General features: G+C 42.2%; 1 protein-coding gene across 1 annotated transcript; it reads right to left on the reverse strand.

Moving 5' to 3' along the window:
* Positions 1-292: 292 nt before the first annotated feature.
* On the reverse strand, positions 293-17655 carry LOC138603279 (RING finger protein 145-like). Its single transcript, XM_069674963.1, has 12 exons — positions 17561-17655; positions 12441-12692; positions 9402-9510; positions 8943-9034; positions 7836-8071; positions 7536-7711; positions 5694-5834; positions 5418-5600; positions 5069-5216; positions 4852-4974; positions 4514-4747; positions 293-4395 (listed from the first exon to the last, which is right to left on the reverse strand). Exons 2-12 carry the CDS (start codon positions 12622-12624, stop codon positions 3772-3774), a joined length of 2250 nt encoding a protein of 749 aa, XP_069531064.1. The 5' UTR covers positions 12625-12692; positions 17561-17655; the 3' UTR covers positions 293-3771.
* Between the last annotated feature and the right edge of the window lie 1548 nt (positions 17656-19203).

Consider the following 19203-nt stretch of genomic DNA (forward strand, 5'->3'; position numbering starts at 1 on the left):
ACACTGCTTCATAAATGCTTTTAACTTCTATATATGTAATTAAATTTAGCAGTCTTTTTCGTAATTATTTATAGTATTACACATTATACAATTTTCATCTTCTATTGTATACATTTACAATAACAAATTTAAGTAATAGCCTTTCCCCTTATAAAAATATAACATAAAGGGTACTAGAAACAAAATAATATTACGAATAAAAATAAACAAGTAAAATAAAGACAATAATGACTAAAAAAATAATATATTATAATTTGGAGTGATAAAATTAAAACAAAGGCAGAGTCGAGAGTGGATGGTTCATTTTATTTCTGACATTCAATTTTTGTAAAAGAACCAAGGCAATGCCAGGCATGTAAAGTCCAAAACCAACCGTGGAGAATATAACCGGCATTCAAAGTCAGGTTTTACAGATCATGTCTTTAATATGTGTGTTGATAAACTAACCAGACAAAAGAAGAAAGACTAAAACAAAGATCTGCAGGGAGTCTGAGAGAGAGCAGCCCTGAACATGATCAACTAACATCAGAGGGAACAGTATGGGACAGCAGTGCTGTACTCTTAACCAAACGCTCTTTAAAATGCATTCAGAAAAGATGCATGTGGTCAGAGAGCTACGTGGCAGCTATAGATTCCATAAACATATTTGCTTATATTGTTAAAGAGTAATGGTTTACAGAGTATTGTGATTAATTGGGTCGAAGAAACATCTGGATTTCAGACAGGATACTGACTTCAGGGACTTTCACTGTCACAAGTTTTCCTCCTGGTTCGTTAATTTAAAATGAGTACACATGACTAGTAACATTTAAATATTGCAGTATATTTAAATGAACTGATGTTGTGACACAGAGGGGGAATTGGTTATTGGTAATTTTGGTTGGTTATTTTACCAACAAGTCTATCAATAGCAATAGTACACTGTACAGGGCCTGACATGCATTTTGCTGACTGAGCAGTTAAGGGCCCCTCCTCCAAAGTTGGTTTGTATTGTTTGGCACAACAGCTAAACAGTCCCTGAAGTATTTCACATGAAGTCAATTCCACAGCCGAACTCTCAGATGCATTGGAATACAAGAATTTAAGGACTGAAACACTGAGTATATGTTATGTCGACGAGTTTTCTATAGTGATCAGATGAAAAGGTTATATTGTCAAATATTAAACACCGAGCTTCGTTTGAATAGTATTTGAAGTTAAACTGTCCCAGACAGTATGAAAACGTATGTCACAGTTCAGAGCCTGGAGAGTGACTGCAACAACTGCAATATCTCCAACATGGAGGATAAACAGAGCAAATACATCTGGAATCAACAGCTGACCGGCGTCTCTGCCAGTTTAATACTGCGATGCACATTCACATACAGTTGCCGTTGACAGTTATCACCTCGTGGAGCGCGTGACAGTTCAAACGCTCCACAATGAAAACACAGTCGTAGATGAAGCTGATTTGATGTTTGTAACCATTTCAAGTGCCTTGTTGTAAATCAAAGTCTATGAGGAATGGAGCTGATGATAAAATGTCATTCAAGAATACAGAAAAGTCCTTATGTTCATCTTTCACAGGAACATGTGCAAAATACATCAAACTCTACATTTCATCTCTTAAAAAAAAATAAACACAAACAGTAAAACAGCGTCTGGCCAGGTTTGATCCTACATTGATTATGTATTCATTCTCAGCCCTGCAGCCGACGCCTCCCGATGAAAAGAACAAAGTCATTCATAGTAATAAGACCTTTAGTAATAGTGGTAGTAATAATACTGTTGAGGGTTAACTAGCGCTTCTCCTGCGCCGTCTGCGCCATGCTGATCCCACTCCTAACAGTAGAGGGCACCGGAGTGATCACACCAGCTTGAGGACGCGTCATACAGACAGGAGAAGCAGTAACACTGGCTGGTCTCGCAGATCACAGGGCTCACTTTCCCCAGAGCTTCTCAGCCTAAAGTCTGTCTTTGTCCGCATACATGTAAAGTAACAAAGAGCATGAAACTGCTGGGAAGCTTTGGAGAAATCTATCCCTGAACTTAATTATATAACAACACTCCTCTGGTTTAATATAGATGCCTTACAGAGCAACATTTATATACATTACACACAAACAGATTGGGCTGTTTCCTCGTACACAAACACGTCAGAGGGTATTTGGTTGCTGACAGCCACAGAACGGCTTTGGAGCGTTGCTAGTACAAATGACATTAGTGCAAATGCAACCCAAAAAAGAAAAAAAAAAAGGAACATGTCAAAAAAAAAAAAAACTGTAGCAAGGTTAGAGCACACGGGGGACAGACAAATAAATGTTAACAGTGGCAGCGTGCAAGCTCTACATATAAGCGTGCATCAGGACTCCCAGGCAAACTTTGAGTCTTTCAATTAAACCCTCAGACTTTCCACATCCGCAGGAGCCGACTGAGTGTGTGCGCGCGTTCATTTGCGCTAGTATGTGTGAAATTAAAAAAAAAATGTTTTCCTATCAGACAGCTCAATCTGCTGGTAGAAACGTTACATTAAGTGAAGTGATTGAGCAGCAGCAGGAGGGAAACGATCTGTGTTACGATACACACGGAGGTTCGATGCGATTGGTTTCATAAGGAGCTGGATGGAGTGAGGTCGAGGGAAGGGAAGGAGGGCAAAGCTTCGATGCGTTTGTGGATCAGCTGAGCGCTGGGGAAGACGAGTACCATGAATGAAGTAAAGCTTACAACGGCAAAGTTTAGGCTCCTTGCCAACTCTGTGGGCTAATTTACACATCCTCACAATGCTGGCGTTTAAGTACAAACTGTAGCATCTCCCTCCTCTCTCTCTCGCTCTGTCTCTCTCTCGTTTTCAGTCCGTCTGCACTGTGTGCCGTTCAATAAAGCAGTAATGTAAAAATGTTTTTAAAAATAACATCTCTTTGACAGCAATACAAAAGTTTGGCGATGAGGAGAAGAACTGTTTTTTTTTTCTTTGCTGGGACCAGCCAAACAAGTTTGATTCAAATATTGAAGCAGTATATTAGAGAGAGCTTGACACGTGAAATGAAGTTGGTTGATTTTTGTTCACTAGAGCGCTTAACTAGACCACACCATAAATTCTCTGCTTAGCACCAGGCTTCAGGTCGCGTGATGGCCTCAAGAAACAGTCGCCGTTAATCTCAATCGAAACCGATGAAATGTGAAGACTCCGTGAAACGTTAAGACTTTGTCACCGTCTGAAATGCAACCATCGCTTATCATCAGTCTATCAAAGCTCTCAACAGCCCTTCCTCATGACATCATGGCACATAAAGGACTACAGAGAAAACCCAAACGAGTGAAGATGCTCAAACAAAGGCAGGATGGGAGCAACCATCTGGGATTGAAATGAGAAGGACATAAGCATGTTGCTATAGGTCTGACATCAACGTCAAAATGTAGGAAAAAGGAGAAATGAGTGAAGTGTTGCTTCAGTTTCATTCAGGACTTCACATTTAGTGGACATGATGGAGAAGTACCAAGTATTTTTGAGATGAGATTACTGCTTAACCTTTAGTTTGAATCCCCGACCCAAACGGACAAACATTGTGATAAATCTTTCCAAGAAAATTGCCTAAAAAAATGTCATTTTAAAGCTGAGTGATGAAGATCTCTGCTTAGATTGTACTGGATTTTTTCTCTTCAAATGGATACGGAGGGTTTGGAGTTTAGCTTTCAACAGCGATACGAACTGTTGGAAAACAGGCAGATGGAGTGTTCAGATTGTGTGTATCTACGTGCATGCATGTATGTCCTTGTCTGTGGCGATGGGGCTCAGAGGCTGCACGGAGAGGGAGACTGATCCTCAGAGGGGGAGATCTGCTGGTCAGGCTGTGATGATGGACCAGTCGGTGACTCCTGGCTGTCCAGTAGAAAGCCTGGGTTTAGCTGAGGGGCGGGCTCAGGTTCAGCCTGGGTCGCTGATTTTAAGGACGAGTTTTGAGAGATGGAGGTGTTCATGTCCGAAGTGTCAGAGGAAGACGGAGAAGGATCCTTTGTGGGCGACTTAGATTCAGTCCCAAGAGGGGAAGGAGGACAGGACGAGGATGAAGATGATGAAGCTGGAGTCACTGAGGGGTCACTACAAGAGGAGGAGGAGGAGGAGGAGGAGGGTCCTCCATGTGACGTGGCAGGTCCTTTATCTCCCTGCTCCCCGGTTCCCTCCTCCTTCCCGTCATCTGTAGGAGCGCCATCGTTTATTTTATTGTCTGCTTCTTCCTGCCCTGCAGGGCTCTGATTGGCTGCAGGGGCGTCTTGATTGGGGCCAGTGGTGGTTGGTGATTGGCTCTTTAGTTGTGAGTGACAGAGGGGACATGTCTCCTGGACATAGAGCCATTTCTTCAGACAGCCAGCGTGGAAGAAATGACTGCACGGAGTGATCACAGCGCTGTTCATGTCCTGGAAGGAGCGAGCACAAAAACACACACATGCTTTGTTGTTATTTTCCTTTGACTCATTTCACATTAACCTATGTCCTCTCTTTGTATAAACACAAACACACAAAGCCAGCTCATACCTGGTAGCAGATAGCACAGATGTCGTTGTATTGCTCCAGCTGTGTGTTGCTGGCCGTGGGGAGGCTTTTGATCTTGTTTACAGCATCTCTCCTGAGCAGGAAGCTCTGCCAGCCCAGCTGGGCTCTGAGCCACACGTTATAGTACGAGTGGACCAAGATGATGGTGCTGCCCATCACACTCCACTCCCCGAACACAGTCTCTGACACACCATAGCACACCACACACACTGCAACCTGGCAGAGAGGAAATCATCAGCGAGGTAGAGGGCGAATAAACAACATACTGCCTTTGTAACAAGCTAGCTTCTCAATACAGCGTGTGCATGTGGGACACTCACCAGGAACTCCAGCAATCTGTAGGTCCCGTTGACGCAGTAGATTACTTCATCCATGTTCTCTACTGGAGCCTTACGGAACTCCTCCACCATGAAGAGAACGTAGATCAGCAGAGTGCCGAGGACCTGCGGTCGACAGGAGCAGTCTTAGTGTTTTGATCTAAGTCAAACCAATTATTAATCACAATCATGTTTGAGCTGCTATCTGTTTGTGCGTTACCTGCAGTGAGGTGAGGATGGAGGAGGAGATGATGATGAGGAGCCAGAAGTCCATGTGGAAGAACTGACAGATCATGTAGGCCATGTAGGCTGGAAAGATGAGCAGGAACAGACACAGAGACACGGCTCTGAAGTGTTTCCACAAACTCCTGAAGGACACAAAGAAGGGAGCGAAAGAGAAGAGCGTCAGCACTTTCATTCATGTCAGGCAGCGTTTACTGGTGTTACGTAAAGGTCAAAACAAAGTGAGGAAGCATTTTAGATAAAGATGCATCCCTCCCGTGTTTTTAAAATTAAGGGTAACAACTGGAACTGGAAAATTTACCAGTGTAACATTTAAAACGTCTTACTTGTCTCTGGACGCTCCCAGGGCCAGGACTATAGGGTCAGCTATCTCCAGCATGGACTGCAGGATGGAAGCAACAACAATGAAGAGGATGATGGAGAGGAGGAAGGCTCTGTGGATGACCTGAAGCTCGATGAGGCCGGTCTGGACAGCGAGGATCAGCAGGGTGATGCCTTCTGTCATCCCCCTGCAGATGGACGAGAAACAAAGTGATTTAAATTACAGCAACATCCCAACAGACATTTTAAACACACACACAAAGTCACAAACTCTGACTGACCTGTGCATGGTGTTGTCATTCATAAAGGCTCTGTAACCCTGCAGGTAGAACTTGCAGAGTGTGAGAACTCCCAGAGCAATAAAGGAGACGGTGAAAACCAGACCTAGAAGGGAGTACGGCGTACTGCAACATTCTGCGATGCTGCGGGCAGGGAGGGAGAGGAGGGAGAGGAGGGAGAGGAGGGAGAGGAAGACAAAGAAGAAAGAGTAAGGCATCGTTTAAAGAAAAGGAAAATAAACACATTCAACGACCAATAAGAGAATTTTTGAACCACCATAACTTCTGTTGTTAGCTAGTTCAAACATTTGGAGCAAATCATTGAAGAGTCTCATGAAATAACAGTCCATATAAGTTATAATATAAACCATCGTCCTGCTTGTAAGCTTCTCTGTTAAGCAGTAAAGGGGGGATACGTTCCTTTTTACTACATGCAGTTCTTGTCAGATGTTAAGATTCCTACATTGTGCAAAGAGGCTCAGTTTCACACTGAGAAATTAAACTACCAGCGTAAAAATGCAATTCGCACTAAGGATGTCAAAATTTTCGATACTTTGATCATTTTCAATACCACGTGTTTCAAAACGATACAATCTCCGTTTTAAGTTTAATAGAAACGAAAGGTACCGAAGCTTTGAAGAAAAAAAAACACACCTACGATCAGTTTTCAACCCAAATCTGCCGCGAGAGAGGAGCTGATGTCAAGTGACATATGCAGAAAGTGGAGAGAGCGAGCGCCGTTAATGTAAATAAAGCTGTGAAACTGAAAAATAAGACGTAATTTCTGATTGTTTTACAGCAGTAACGCTCCAAACCACAGACTAACACGCCGACAGCTCAGCAGGAAGGTACAGGATTTAGTTTGTCTGTAGCTGAAATCGAGCTTCATTCTGCCGACTGTGTGTGTCTGTCTGCTCCCCCCTCCGTCACCTGCAACTCTCATATAGAAACGACACAGAAGACGGTTTTCATTTACAGGTCGACGAATACCAACGTTTTGTAAAGTCCTTTGTGCGTCTTGTAAAAGACGAACAAGTTACGTTAGCATCTGGTGCAAACAGACAGAGAGCAGAGGAGAGAGATAGCCACCCTAATTTGCACAACATAAATTTTTTTTTTATTATTGTTGTTTAAACAAACTCAATTAGACCTGTGGAGCTATAATACACTAATCTGGCTCCTTAAACCTGAGAGAGGTTTGATGCAGAAGCTGATATATCCTAACTAAAGCACTGGTACAGGTGGACCGAGGTATTGCTGCGATGAGCTTTAGCATTATTACCATCTGTGGAAACATAACGGCTGTTGTGATGTTAGTCGGTCAGTCGGCCTTTTCAAAAGTTTGTTCAAAGATAAGTACAAATACTGCTCAGCTTGCATGAGATTTGCTCTAAATAGCTACGGTAGCGAGTGTACAGTGGAGCAGTGAAGAGCCACTAGGTGTGAATGTGAGCGTGAAAGGTTGTCTGTCTCTACATGTTAGCCCTGTGATTGACTGGCAATCAGTCCAGGGTGTACCCCGCCTCTTGACAGCTGTGATAGCTCCAGCCCCCCACGACCCTGAACAGGATAAGTGGTATAGCTAATGGATGGATGGATTTACAGTAGCTTTTGTCTAGTAACACCATCAGGCACGACTTTCTTTTGTATCAGAGCAGTGATCCACAACTAGGTATCACAAAACCGATGGCATGCTTTCCATGACTTTTTTTACGACTATGTTTCTGTATTTTATCTTACAGGATTATGTCCACTTTAATAACGATGTTATAAATTATACACTTCTAAGTCTGTAAAGTATTATCTATGATGTCACAGGCAGTCCGACCCGTCCTCAGGTCTTACCTGGTCAGAAAGAGGAAAAGGAGCCTCTCCCGTGAGGTAGGCTGGTCTCTGGTGCTGAAGTAGGAATAGATCTGAAGAGCAAATAGAAGCAGCCAGAAACACATGAAAAGAACTGGAAGGACCAGCTGGTTCCATAAAGACATCCCCAGAGCCAGCAGCCCGTACACTTCCACCACCTGGGGACAGAGAGCGACGGAGACAGAGATAGAGAAGAGAAGAGATGGAGGTTATTAAAACAGGAAAGGGAACAGAAATCTCTCAGGACAACTAGAGCCACAGACCACAGCACCAGTGTGTTACCTGAGCCAGCTCCCTGTAGGCGGTCTTGGCCAGGTTGTATGGTACCAACAAGTTAGAAGCCAGGAAGTAAATGACCTCCAGGCCGGTGAAGATCATGGAGAACTTATTGATGAAGACGATGGTCTCCAGCGGGACCAGACACAGTCTGGCCACCAGAGGGAGGAGATGAGCAGAGAACAGCCAAATCCTCTTGGTCTGCATCACACAGGAACACAGCGTGCACACCACCAGCTGACCTGAGAGAAGAACATGCACACCTTTACACTCTTAAAATGATGAACACACACACGTGAATCTGCATACAGTTGAAAAAGTGATTTTAGCGATGCATTGTTTGTGCATTCTCTGTATGATTCAGAGCTGAAGTAAAAATACCCTGATAAAAATATTTAGATCTGTTCCAAACAAACATTCAAAAACAAGACTTAAAATTTGAGAGGCCTCTTTTAGTAGCTCTAACCTCCCTCTCTCTCTCCGCCGCAATATATCTTTGTCACTGTGTTATTTTTGCTTTCTCAGGCTTTCGCTGTGCAGTGAAATCAGCAAGGTCTATTTATAGCACAGGAGACTCCAGATCTACTCTTCTGTAAGATGAAACCAGGTCCTATAGACCCAGGAACATACTGTCCGTTTCGACATGGACCTGCTGTGACAGGTAATAACTGGTGATCACTCAAATTTATGCCATGAGTGACATGTTACTCTAATACTCTATTAAACCCGTACAGAAGCTGGCGTTTCTCTACCAGCCTTCTTACACAAAGATCATTCACAGACAGTTTGAAGAGCTGCTTCTGTGGTAAGAGCGCTGCGGCTCTCTTACAGAGGATGGATTCTTGCTGACAAAGAGACTTAAGTTGAAACCTAGTCCCTTCACTCTCTATATTATCGTCGTGCAAGCGACAGATGATCCAAGTTATTATTATTCCATGCTTTTTAAACTTTCCAGATGCGGGTCGACCAAGACATTGAAATACAGGAAAAGTGCACTTAGAGAGGAGCTGCTTCACAGCGTCTGTTTATCTCTGGGTTTGTGCACAATGTATTCATGCCCCATCGCATAAACTGTACAAGTGCGTCTTCATGCATTCATGTGCAATATAATACCGATGAGTGCAGTGGTGAATCTGTTCATGGAGAGAGGTTCCAGGTACACAGGTCCTTCGTGGCCAGACTCCAGTTCACTGCGGACATAATCCCTGACAAAGAAAGGTCAAAATGCTTAGATTACAAGGTGATCTTTTGTCCCTAACCTTTAGCTCTGCGAGGTTCCAAGTCCTTCGTCTGAAATAGTAACATCATACAGGGAATGCTAACCAAAGGCCATGATGCCCTTAGAGATCTTACAATGGTAAGCTCTTATAAACAGTATATATGAGGGGTTTTTTTACATCTGAAAATATAAATGTACGTCAGAATGTGAGGGGGAAAAGTGCGCAGGATACAAAAACAAACATTGGTTAACATTCAACACAGTAACAGAAGACCAAATAGGGACATCTCATTATGTCTACTAGTGGATGTAAGTCGTTGTATGTGCGTATGTGTGTGTGCGTATGTGTGTACCTTGAGACTTGGTGACCAGCAAACAGCAACAGGGCCGTGAGGACGTACAGGTAAAGTTTAACCAGATGCTGACGAGGCAGAGTCAGGAGCACTAAGCTCAGGATGTAACCTGTGAGGGATTCACACATGCAGAGACACAAACACCAGATCAGAGGCAATCAACAAACAGCATCAAGTAGAGACAAGTGTCAACACATAAAGTAAAAAAGCATCTGTTTTGGGCTGTTGTCACAATCACATCTACCTAATATGCATGTGTGTGTGTGTGTGTGTGTGTGTGTGTGTGTGTGTGTGTGTGACAGATGTTTCTTATGTAATGGCATGGAGCTATTTTTGACAGTCAATCAAAGGGTCACTGCTGCCAACAGGCTTATATTGTAAGGGGCCTCTCTCCCCCGTTTATGCTGTCTGTCCACCCACAGCGCTCATCAGCACATACCAAGCCTATTGGCTCATTAGCCGACTGCAGCCAAGTCTGACAGCACACACACACACAGACTGAGTTAACTCTGTGCCTGTCTGCAATTTGAATTAGATGTTTTGTTTTAGTGGGCTGCTTTTGTTTAGCTCGCTCAGATCACAGTCTCTCTCACATCGCTGAGGTCTTTTGGTTCTTCTTTGTCACAGGAAATACATCTGACTGCTTCTTGTCTTCATGATTGGCTCTGTGGCAGTAAGACATAAGGATCTTTTCCAGGTAGTACAGGTGCTGAAAAAAATCAATGTCAGAATTCGCAATTCTGAATCAATTTGAAACTTCAAAAAAAACGATTTTTTGTTGTTGTACACAGTTCCAGCAAGGAATGTGTCGGCCCTGGCTAGTCAGTCGCGCTGCTAACGTTAGCTAGCTCTCGGCGTCAGTAATGTACGGGGGGAAGCTCTGACCAACGGCCACAGAATAGCTCTTACCTGCGATGCGTGGACCTCTCCAGCAGCCCCTGTCATTCATGACATTCACCGCTCACTACGTCACGGATGCCTGGAAGCTCAAGTCTTGAGTCTCGTATTGAAACGCGATGCACGAGAATGTGAACGTGAATCTGCAGTTGCCCGCACACAAGCTGAAAATCGATGTCTCACAGAGCTGTCGAGCATTATTGTGTGGTTGTTTGAAAAACATACAAAATAGTTTTACAGTGTTATTTATGTAAAAATATTATTTTAAATGGCAAGCTTGTAATAAATACAGAGGTAGGTGGTCTTATTTAAGTTTAAGTATTTCTTATTTCACATAACTTGAACTGGTTTTTGTTAAAGTTACAGTTTGTTACAGTTGAAGTCAAGTAATAAACAATGTTTTACATCTTGCATTTACATTATTGTATCAAATATAAAAGCTGCATAATCTTGAACACATTTCACTGTGCTTTAATAATTTGCCACTGCGGCTTTCTTAGCACACAGCAGACTGGAGTAAATCCTGAAATAAGCACCCCTTTGTAACAAACAGGGCATTGATTTTGAATCGGGAATCAATTTTGGATTGAATCGTGACCTTAAGAATCGAATCGAACTGTGAGATGTTACAGTGTTACAATGTTACAATTTCAATTAGCAGACGCTTTTGTCCAAAGCGACGTGCATCTGAGAGTTAATACAACACAAGCAACGATCAGGACAGGAGGGAACGAGGTCAGTAAGTGCCAACAAACAGCTTGTTGCTGTTTTGTAAGCGAGCAACAGGGTTTTGAATTTGATGCGAGCGGCGACTGGGAGCCAGCGGAGGGATATGAGCAGTGGAGTGACATGTGCCGATTTGGGTTGGTTGAAGACCAGTCACTCTGCTGCATTCTGGATCATCTGCAGAGGTTTGAATGTGCATGCAGGAAGGCCTGCCAGTAGGAAGCTGCAGTAATCAATGCGTGATATCACGAGAGCCTGTACCAGCAGTTGTGTTGGATGCTCTGAAAGGTAGGGTCTGATCTTCCTGATGTTGTACAGGGCAAATCGACATGACCGAGCGATCGAGGCCACATGAACTTTAAAGGTTAGCTGGTCGTCAATTGTGACACCCACAGATACGGAAAGATTCATACCCCTACCAGGTAGTATGTTCTGAGATGGTAGTCAGTCAAAATATGGGACTGCTACTGTTACAAGATATTAGATTGATTGTTATGGAGACATATCCTTACAGCTGTGTCTCTGCTCTGGGTGAATGCTCTGCTTAGTGTAGGCGAGTGGGAACCATTGAGGGATCATCGCCATGTCCCTGCACCAGCACTTCACATTACTGGGTATCCAGGGGAACAGTGCATTGTTCTTTTTTTAAGGAAGCTTTTCACTGGCAGGTGAAAATAAACACAAGTGCATGGAGAACTCAGAGATCCAACAGAAAAGGACAAAAAAGTTGGACACAGTTTTGTGTTGATGAAGAATGGCACTCTTAGAAAGCTTTCTGTAGAGAGCCTCCCAAAAACTCATTAAATACGACTGGCGCAGCTCACTCTCAGTGCCAGAGTTTCACTGCTGGAGGAGTAAAACTGGTTTATGGCAGCATCCTTCTTTTTTATTTTACCGACGGATGAATCAGTTTTGGTCAAACGCAACTTGTCGTCATGCCACACAATCCCTCCTGACTGTCCTGAAAGCACAACAAAGCACAGCCTCATTGAGCCTCGTGGCTCGGTGCCGACCACTTTATGTGAGCATTTGAAACTCACACAGTTGGGTGCTGAGGACCGACTTTGCTGAATGGAAAAAGGAGAAGATAATCATGCAAATCTGATTGAGAGAGACAAAATTGTGACTGTTGGAACTTGACCTACAATCAACTGAAAAGAAACCACTTAAGGTTAGTGGATAGCCCAGTCAAGTACTGCAACAAAACGCCTCCAGCAGGTTATGATAACCTGACTGATAACACAGACGTGCCAACAGCTATAGCTACACTATGAAATGTGTCAAACGCTGGCTAATGCAGAATGTGCAAGACACTTATATAATCCGTTTGTTTTACACTAATCCTCTAAGAAGTGTTGATACAAGGGGAATGTGTTTGGAACAGGCGGTGAGTGTGTGTGCGATACCAACACTGACCTACGTAGTGCAGGTAGAGAGCCAGGTATTTGTACTGGAACAGGGGGTTGTTGGAGAGGCTGGAGCGCTGGATCTTCTGGAAGAAGGAGCTGACATCCCAGCGGTACAGGACATCCAGCAGCATGATGCTGGGAACACGCAGACCCACATTGAGCACCGCCTCTACACGGTCCTTCACTGCCATGGCCTCAGCTTAACCTCTGATCAGCAGGCAGAACTGACCACTAAGATGGGATGTAAACAGTGGGTGCACTGCAGAGAAAGAGAGGCAAAAAGGGAGATGGAAATTTAATAGGATGCAGTGGAGATGAGCAGCAAGTATAAATGAATAATAACTTTGCATATACATGAACTTTCCGGCAACAGCCGACATTTCCCCGCAATTGGCAGGTGGGTGGTGTTAAAATTCCCACTCTTAAAACAATATATGTGCATAACAATTATTCAAGCTTGGTCATATTTGATGCTGAGGCAAAGAAATGTGTGTCTTTGTGCAGAAGCGCTGAAAAGAAAAGCACTACAACTTAGCTGGCAGACAGTTTAAACACAAAAGGAAGTCATCGTAGATAAATGTTTTATATGAGAGAGCTGAAGCATACACTGTTTTACTTGCATTGGAAGCTTTGACATGAATATCCCACCATTTATATTATCCAAACAGTAACACACACACACTTTATAGAGAGTAGAGACGTCCATAAACAATTACTGCCAGCAAACACTGGCATAAAAAAGAAGCACAAGCATTGGCATACTGTTAACTAGGGCTGAGCAATTCATTTAAATTTTATCGAAATCGCATTATGACCGACTGCAATTTTAAAATCGCAGGAGGCGCAATATTTGTTAAAAGGTAAAGTGTGTCTCAAAATACCATTTTAATTTAAATACTGTGCCACAGAGATGTTCTGGCCTACACATCGTACACAGACATAAGTATCAAATATCTTCGTTTGGTACGGATCCCAACAAAAAACACACCATAAATATGTTTACAATGAAAATAAGAATAAAGATGTAAAAATCATCATTCCTTTGACATTGCAAATCATATCGAAATCGCAATACGAGTCAAAATAATCACAATTTAATATTTCGTTCAGCCCTGCTGTTAACTACATTCACAAACATGAACCTCAAGAAGTGATGTAATAGTGCCAGGTACACCCTGACAGTAACGTGGGAAAAACTGATACTATAGACGTAGATAGAGAATGTGCAAACGTTCAAAGAAACACAAGACCTTCACCAAGGAGACTGGAGTTAGTGGGAAACTGAAAGTCAACATTTACATCCCAAGTTACATGCGTAAACTAGGGATGGACCGATTATCGGACGGGCCGATATTCGGCATTTTGACACATATCGGCATCGGCCTTTCTTTTTTAATCCGACGGCCGATAAGAGATCAATTTAAAACTGGGTTATTTTGGCTCTGATGCAGCCGCGCCTCTCTGTCTGCGGTCACTACTCTGTCTCCAGCATTGTCCCACCCACAGCACTGATTGGTTACACGCAGAGCCATGGGACGGGTAACAGCCAATCAGTAGTGAAAGCTGTGCATGCAGAGTGCTCACACACACGGCGGAGAGGAGAAACTTTATTTAACTTTGTTTTATTTACTTTATAAAAGTAAACTCCCTGCGCTTTTTGTTTGTTTAATAAACATATGCTTAAAGGCATTTAAACAAAGTTAAGTGTTGGAGTTTGTATTATTCAAAATTTTGACGCCAATATTTTCACTTTTACTGCAAATGAATATCGGCTCCAAATATCAGTTATCGGCCTCCTTGACTACTAATAATCGGTATCGGCCCTGAAAAAACCATATCGGTCTATCTCTAGCGTAAACGTCACCTACGTACATATTGTCATATAAAGTACATAGTGTAACCGACATACGCAAGTCAGCTAACATACAAAGCGTGCCTAAACCTAACTTTGTAGTTAAGGTACCATGACCTCACCTAACTACACTTGACACATAACAATAATCAGGTGTTCAATATGTTTGTAGGGTGTTGTTGTGTGTCAATATGAGGACAAGTTGCGTGCTTTCAGTCGGGGGTGCTTGTTTATGAAACGATCCTTTGAGTTGTATCAGAGGGCTGGAAAAACTGACATGTGGTTGTCAGGGTATTAGGACTTGTATAAACTACACATGACAGGGGAACACTCAGGATTTAGTTAACTGAACCACTGAGACAAATCCACGACCATCACATGAAGATTTTTAAAACACTGTTTATTTTAGACTTTAGCTAAAGAGCTGTTGCTAGAACCCAAAGACAGATTGGTAAGTGCTGTTAAATGAAAAGCTACAACAAATTCACAAAGCGTTGTCTTGCTGCTTCCATGATGTTTTTGTGTGCTTGTGCAGGGTGGATCAGTCAACAAAACCGAACACTACTGCCAGATACAACTCAATTTGTTTGTCGACTGTGTTCCTCCCTTTATTTATGTGTGCCTGCCAGATCTATGTTCCTCTCTGCTGCTCATTTAGGAATACAGGAAACACAATCCTGGGAAAACAGCTTGTCTGGAATAGGATGTAACTGCCTGAATTCCACAGGAACACCGCAAGGTTGTTCCAGTTCCAAGAGTGGGATTAATTACAGTACAGTTACACACAGGCTTGATAGCATGACAAGCGGTAATGTAAAATAACATGCATTGCATATACAAATCCATCAGTCAGTAATTAATCTAGACTTGAGTACATGCAAAAGAATCCAGGCCTCTCTGTCTGCTTCCACATGTTGTAACACGTTCAGGTGTTTAAATGCTGGCGTGACTGAACGTCAGGCAGGACAAATGAGCTATCTTTGCTAAATCTGCTTTTTCACAAACATGTTTTCTCAGTTTTTCACATACCATTCTGTTTAACCTCACAACATACATGCAGTACTTAAGTATTTCAGTTTTTACACTCACTGTCAAGTGGTAGAGGATGTTGGGTAACACATTACCGCACAGTATGCAATATTTCCTATCAGAATATGAACATATGTAAAGTAGGCAAAGCAAGATGCACATCCAGGAATCACACAATGTCGGAAAAACAAAACCAACACAGTCAGGAATACTGTCTTCAAAGGAGACGAACACCAGCAACATGGCAGCCGGGCTAGTTGGACGTATAGGGAAATGCTGACTTTATCATATTGATGCAAAAATCTTGTAAATCCAACGTTGCCATAAAACTGTCCCGCCCCTTGATTTGCAGCATTGCCCTGCTGCAATGGCCTAACACAATCAGAGTTATTAAAGGGGTACACACACCTCGGAATGTAAATGGTATGTCAATGTCTCTGATGGCTAACATGACTGTCATCACAGTATGAACATTAGTGGCCTGGGAGGCTGCTGAGGTTACTTTACTTGCTATCTGGATTTAATAATAACCAGAACTTCTGCCACTCTGAAATATACATTTTTAAAATCTATCTACATTGATATTGTAGATCATTCTGCAATTTGTACAGCTGTACACACATGCATATGCACTGTACCTTTTCACTTCTGGTACTTACTTACAGTATACTTATAGTAATAATTTTTAATCCATTTCCTTGTATCTTCTGAATAATATGACCATTGTTCTGCAACACAAACTTCCATACAAATTAAATCAAACAGACACTAAATCAAGATTCTACCTCTTTCATCAAAATAACTGATTGAGTCAAACTTTATGAAAACAAACACATCTAATCAAATAACAGAATCCTAATCTAACGAAAACCTTAGTTAAAGTGATTGACAGTTACTCCATGACAATTTGAGACCATTATTTCCTACAGGTGAAGTGATCCTGCCATAGCTTCCATGTTCTGTCTATGACCTACTTTATCCTCTATTGAAGACTTAAGACCTCCAATAACTCAATAACTGTTGACAAGGCCATCAACAAGCATGATAGGCTTGTTGTTAATTCATAGTACCATAAGAGAAGATCTGGGGACCATTTTCCTAAATCTGTGAAGGAACTCTGAATCAAAAAAGAGCTCTAGTAGTTTTGGGGGACATTTCTTTACAAAAAACTGCAAATTGCAAGCATTCATTTTTTCCACAGAAGCATCATGTCCAGCCTGGGGGAGCTATTTTAGGGGAATTCTCATTCGGGATGCTACATTCAAATAAAAAACATATTAAAACTCATCTCAGTGGATCATCGCGTGTTGGTCTGCAGCAGAATAAGGTTTGATCATGCCACCTTAAGCTTCGGATGAGGCACTTAAAAAGACAAGTTTCTCTAAAACTTCAAAGTTACCAATAGCAGAGTTTCCATTTATTAATATCCCTGCAGCCAGTGACAGGACCCTGATATCTTACATAACTCTGAATTCACCGCGACTATCACTGGCCAGAGAGAGATCACAGAGCTTATATAACGCGTCCGTCTACCACTGTATTTTTATCTGTCGTAATCCATTAACAGAGAGCTACAGGGCATGGTGTGGGTTGACTTGGTCTAAATGGGTGTATTTAAACCATTACTGGCTCAATTGAAACACTGGCCCTACAAACATTATGGATGAGTGAGTGCTGCATCGATTGTGGTACGCCATGAACTCTAGTAACCTCTCCGTCTCGACGGAAGAGAAAAATCTCATAGCTACGCCGCAAAAGACTGCAACACTTTGCTAACTGAGCTAGTTTGTATGTTGCGGGATAGTAAATGATGGACAACCCGAATGAACGGCTTTGGTTTCTCAAGGTGTAATGTGAGTTGAGTTAGCGATGTAGCTGTAGCTGTGTACTGTGTAGAGATGATGAGCTGCATCGAGCACGGAGCAGGCACAGTGCCAACAATTCATGCTAACGTAGTCAGCTAGCATCGCTGTCAGTTAGCTACTGTCAACAATCGAGCTAACTTTAACACAACGAGGAATAAAAACACACCAGACGAGCTAGCTTGATTCGAGCGTTACTACTTTAGACACCAGCGTCCACACATAAGCAGACGGCGTAAACATGAACCATTTGATTATCCCAAACTGCCCCCCTCTTGCCACTAAGTCCAACTGTAACGTTAGCCTAGCTAGCAAGCAGACTGTTATACATCCTGGGCTAGCTGTGGCGCCCAGCCAAGACCTGAGAGAAAAAAGAGAACTTACATTTCAAGGACAAGGTTCGCAATATGTACAATGGTTTCAGGATGCTTTTCAGGTCGGATATCGACCATTTTAACTCGGCACCACCCGAGTTAACGGTCCTCTTGACGGAAGCGCCTCGCACTCAAAGGATGCGGCCGATCCGCTCATCTCACCTAGCAGCCATTACCCCAAAGTACCGAGGAGGATGTACTGGGCATGCGCAATACAGTCTGTCCCATTAAATCTTTCGGCCCCATGTTATATCCATACTGGAAAGTGAAGCTGTTTTTTAAATCTAATATAGTTTTATTTTTGTGGAAAAAATATTGTTGTCATTAGACCTCGATTTCAGCAAGTCTTTGAGGTTGAATTTATTTATGACAATGCAAATTAATCAACATGAGCACTTGAATATATCATGTAAACATGCCAGACACAGCCATACAGGAATGTCTGACATCTGCAGTCCCTGGCAGGTTGATGGCTTATGAAAATAAATAAGTAAATAAAAACACATTAAGCATTAAAAGAAAGCACGAAACACTTAAAGCTGCTGTGAGGAACTTTCGGTTTGTGTTGTTTTGGCACCCCCTGTGGACAAAGCTGTACCTCTTATCTCTTTGTCCTGTACATGCTTAAGTGGTGTTTTTTTAACAAATTATCTCACCCTGCTTTCGTCATATGTATCACTCACTCAAAATGTTTGCCCTGGAAAATGTAAACAAAGGCAGCGTGCAGTTAATCACTTCATCTGACACCTACCCCAGCCAGCAGTTTCAGGCATTAAAAATAACTGTATAGAAATAATCAATCTTGTTGCTGGTGGTCTGGTTTGCTTTGCTGATCGTAAGTAACACATCACAATGAACACTTGACCTCACAATAACTTACTACTACTCTAGATTATGAGCACATATTTGGTTGTCCAGCAACCAAATATGTGCTCATGTTTAACAGATTTGAAGTAAGAGTTGAAAGATGTAATGTTCCTTAGTTCTGTGGGTATAGTGTTTCAGGTATGTGCTGCTCAATAGGAAAAGGCTGACTGTCCAAAGGTACTTTTTCTATGTGGTATTTTACAATTCACTCTGGTAGCAGCTCTGGTAGATGAGTTTTGATTTTGTGTAATGAATTCTTTGAGTGGAGTGGGGGCCAGACCATGAAATATTTTATACACAAGTAAAATATCTGCAAATTTGATCATGTTTTCCCACGTTAAGAAATCATATTTGGTCAGAATCTTACAATGTTTTCAAGGCCTGCTTGTAAAGTGTTTGTACTTTGCTTCTGCAGGTTGTGGATGTAATCATGTTTACAGTTAGGCTGTGAGGGTTGTAATGATGTTATGTTTAAGACAAGGAAAAGTGGGACATTGTTGATTTTATATTTGCTGTATGTCATGTAATTGTAGATATCTGTTCATTATGCTGTGTATACCAATAATGACCCTAGGATGTGTAGTATGAATGAATAACAGATATGCAAGTCAACATAAACCAAATAAGGGACTAGAAATGTGTGTTATGATCGGGTTGATACGCTGCTGTAACACTGAAGTATTGTTATGAAAAATAATCACATGCCAAAAATTGACCACATCTCATTCACTGGACCAGAGGGGGTATCTTTACATGCCCAGGACATGTATTATATCATCTTTAAAT

This window comes from Semicossyphus pulcher, unplaced genomic scaffold (assembly GCF_022749685.1).
Source record: "Semicossyphus pulcher isolate SPU_LCO1_2020_fin unplaced genomic scaffold, fSemPul1.0.p SCAF_10, whole genome shotgun sequence".
NCBI classification, from domain to species: domain Eukaryota; kingdom Metazoa; phylum Chordata; class Actinopteri; order Labriformes; family Labridae; genus Semicossyphus; species Semicossyphus pulcher.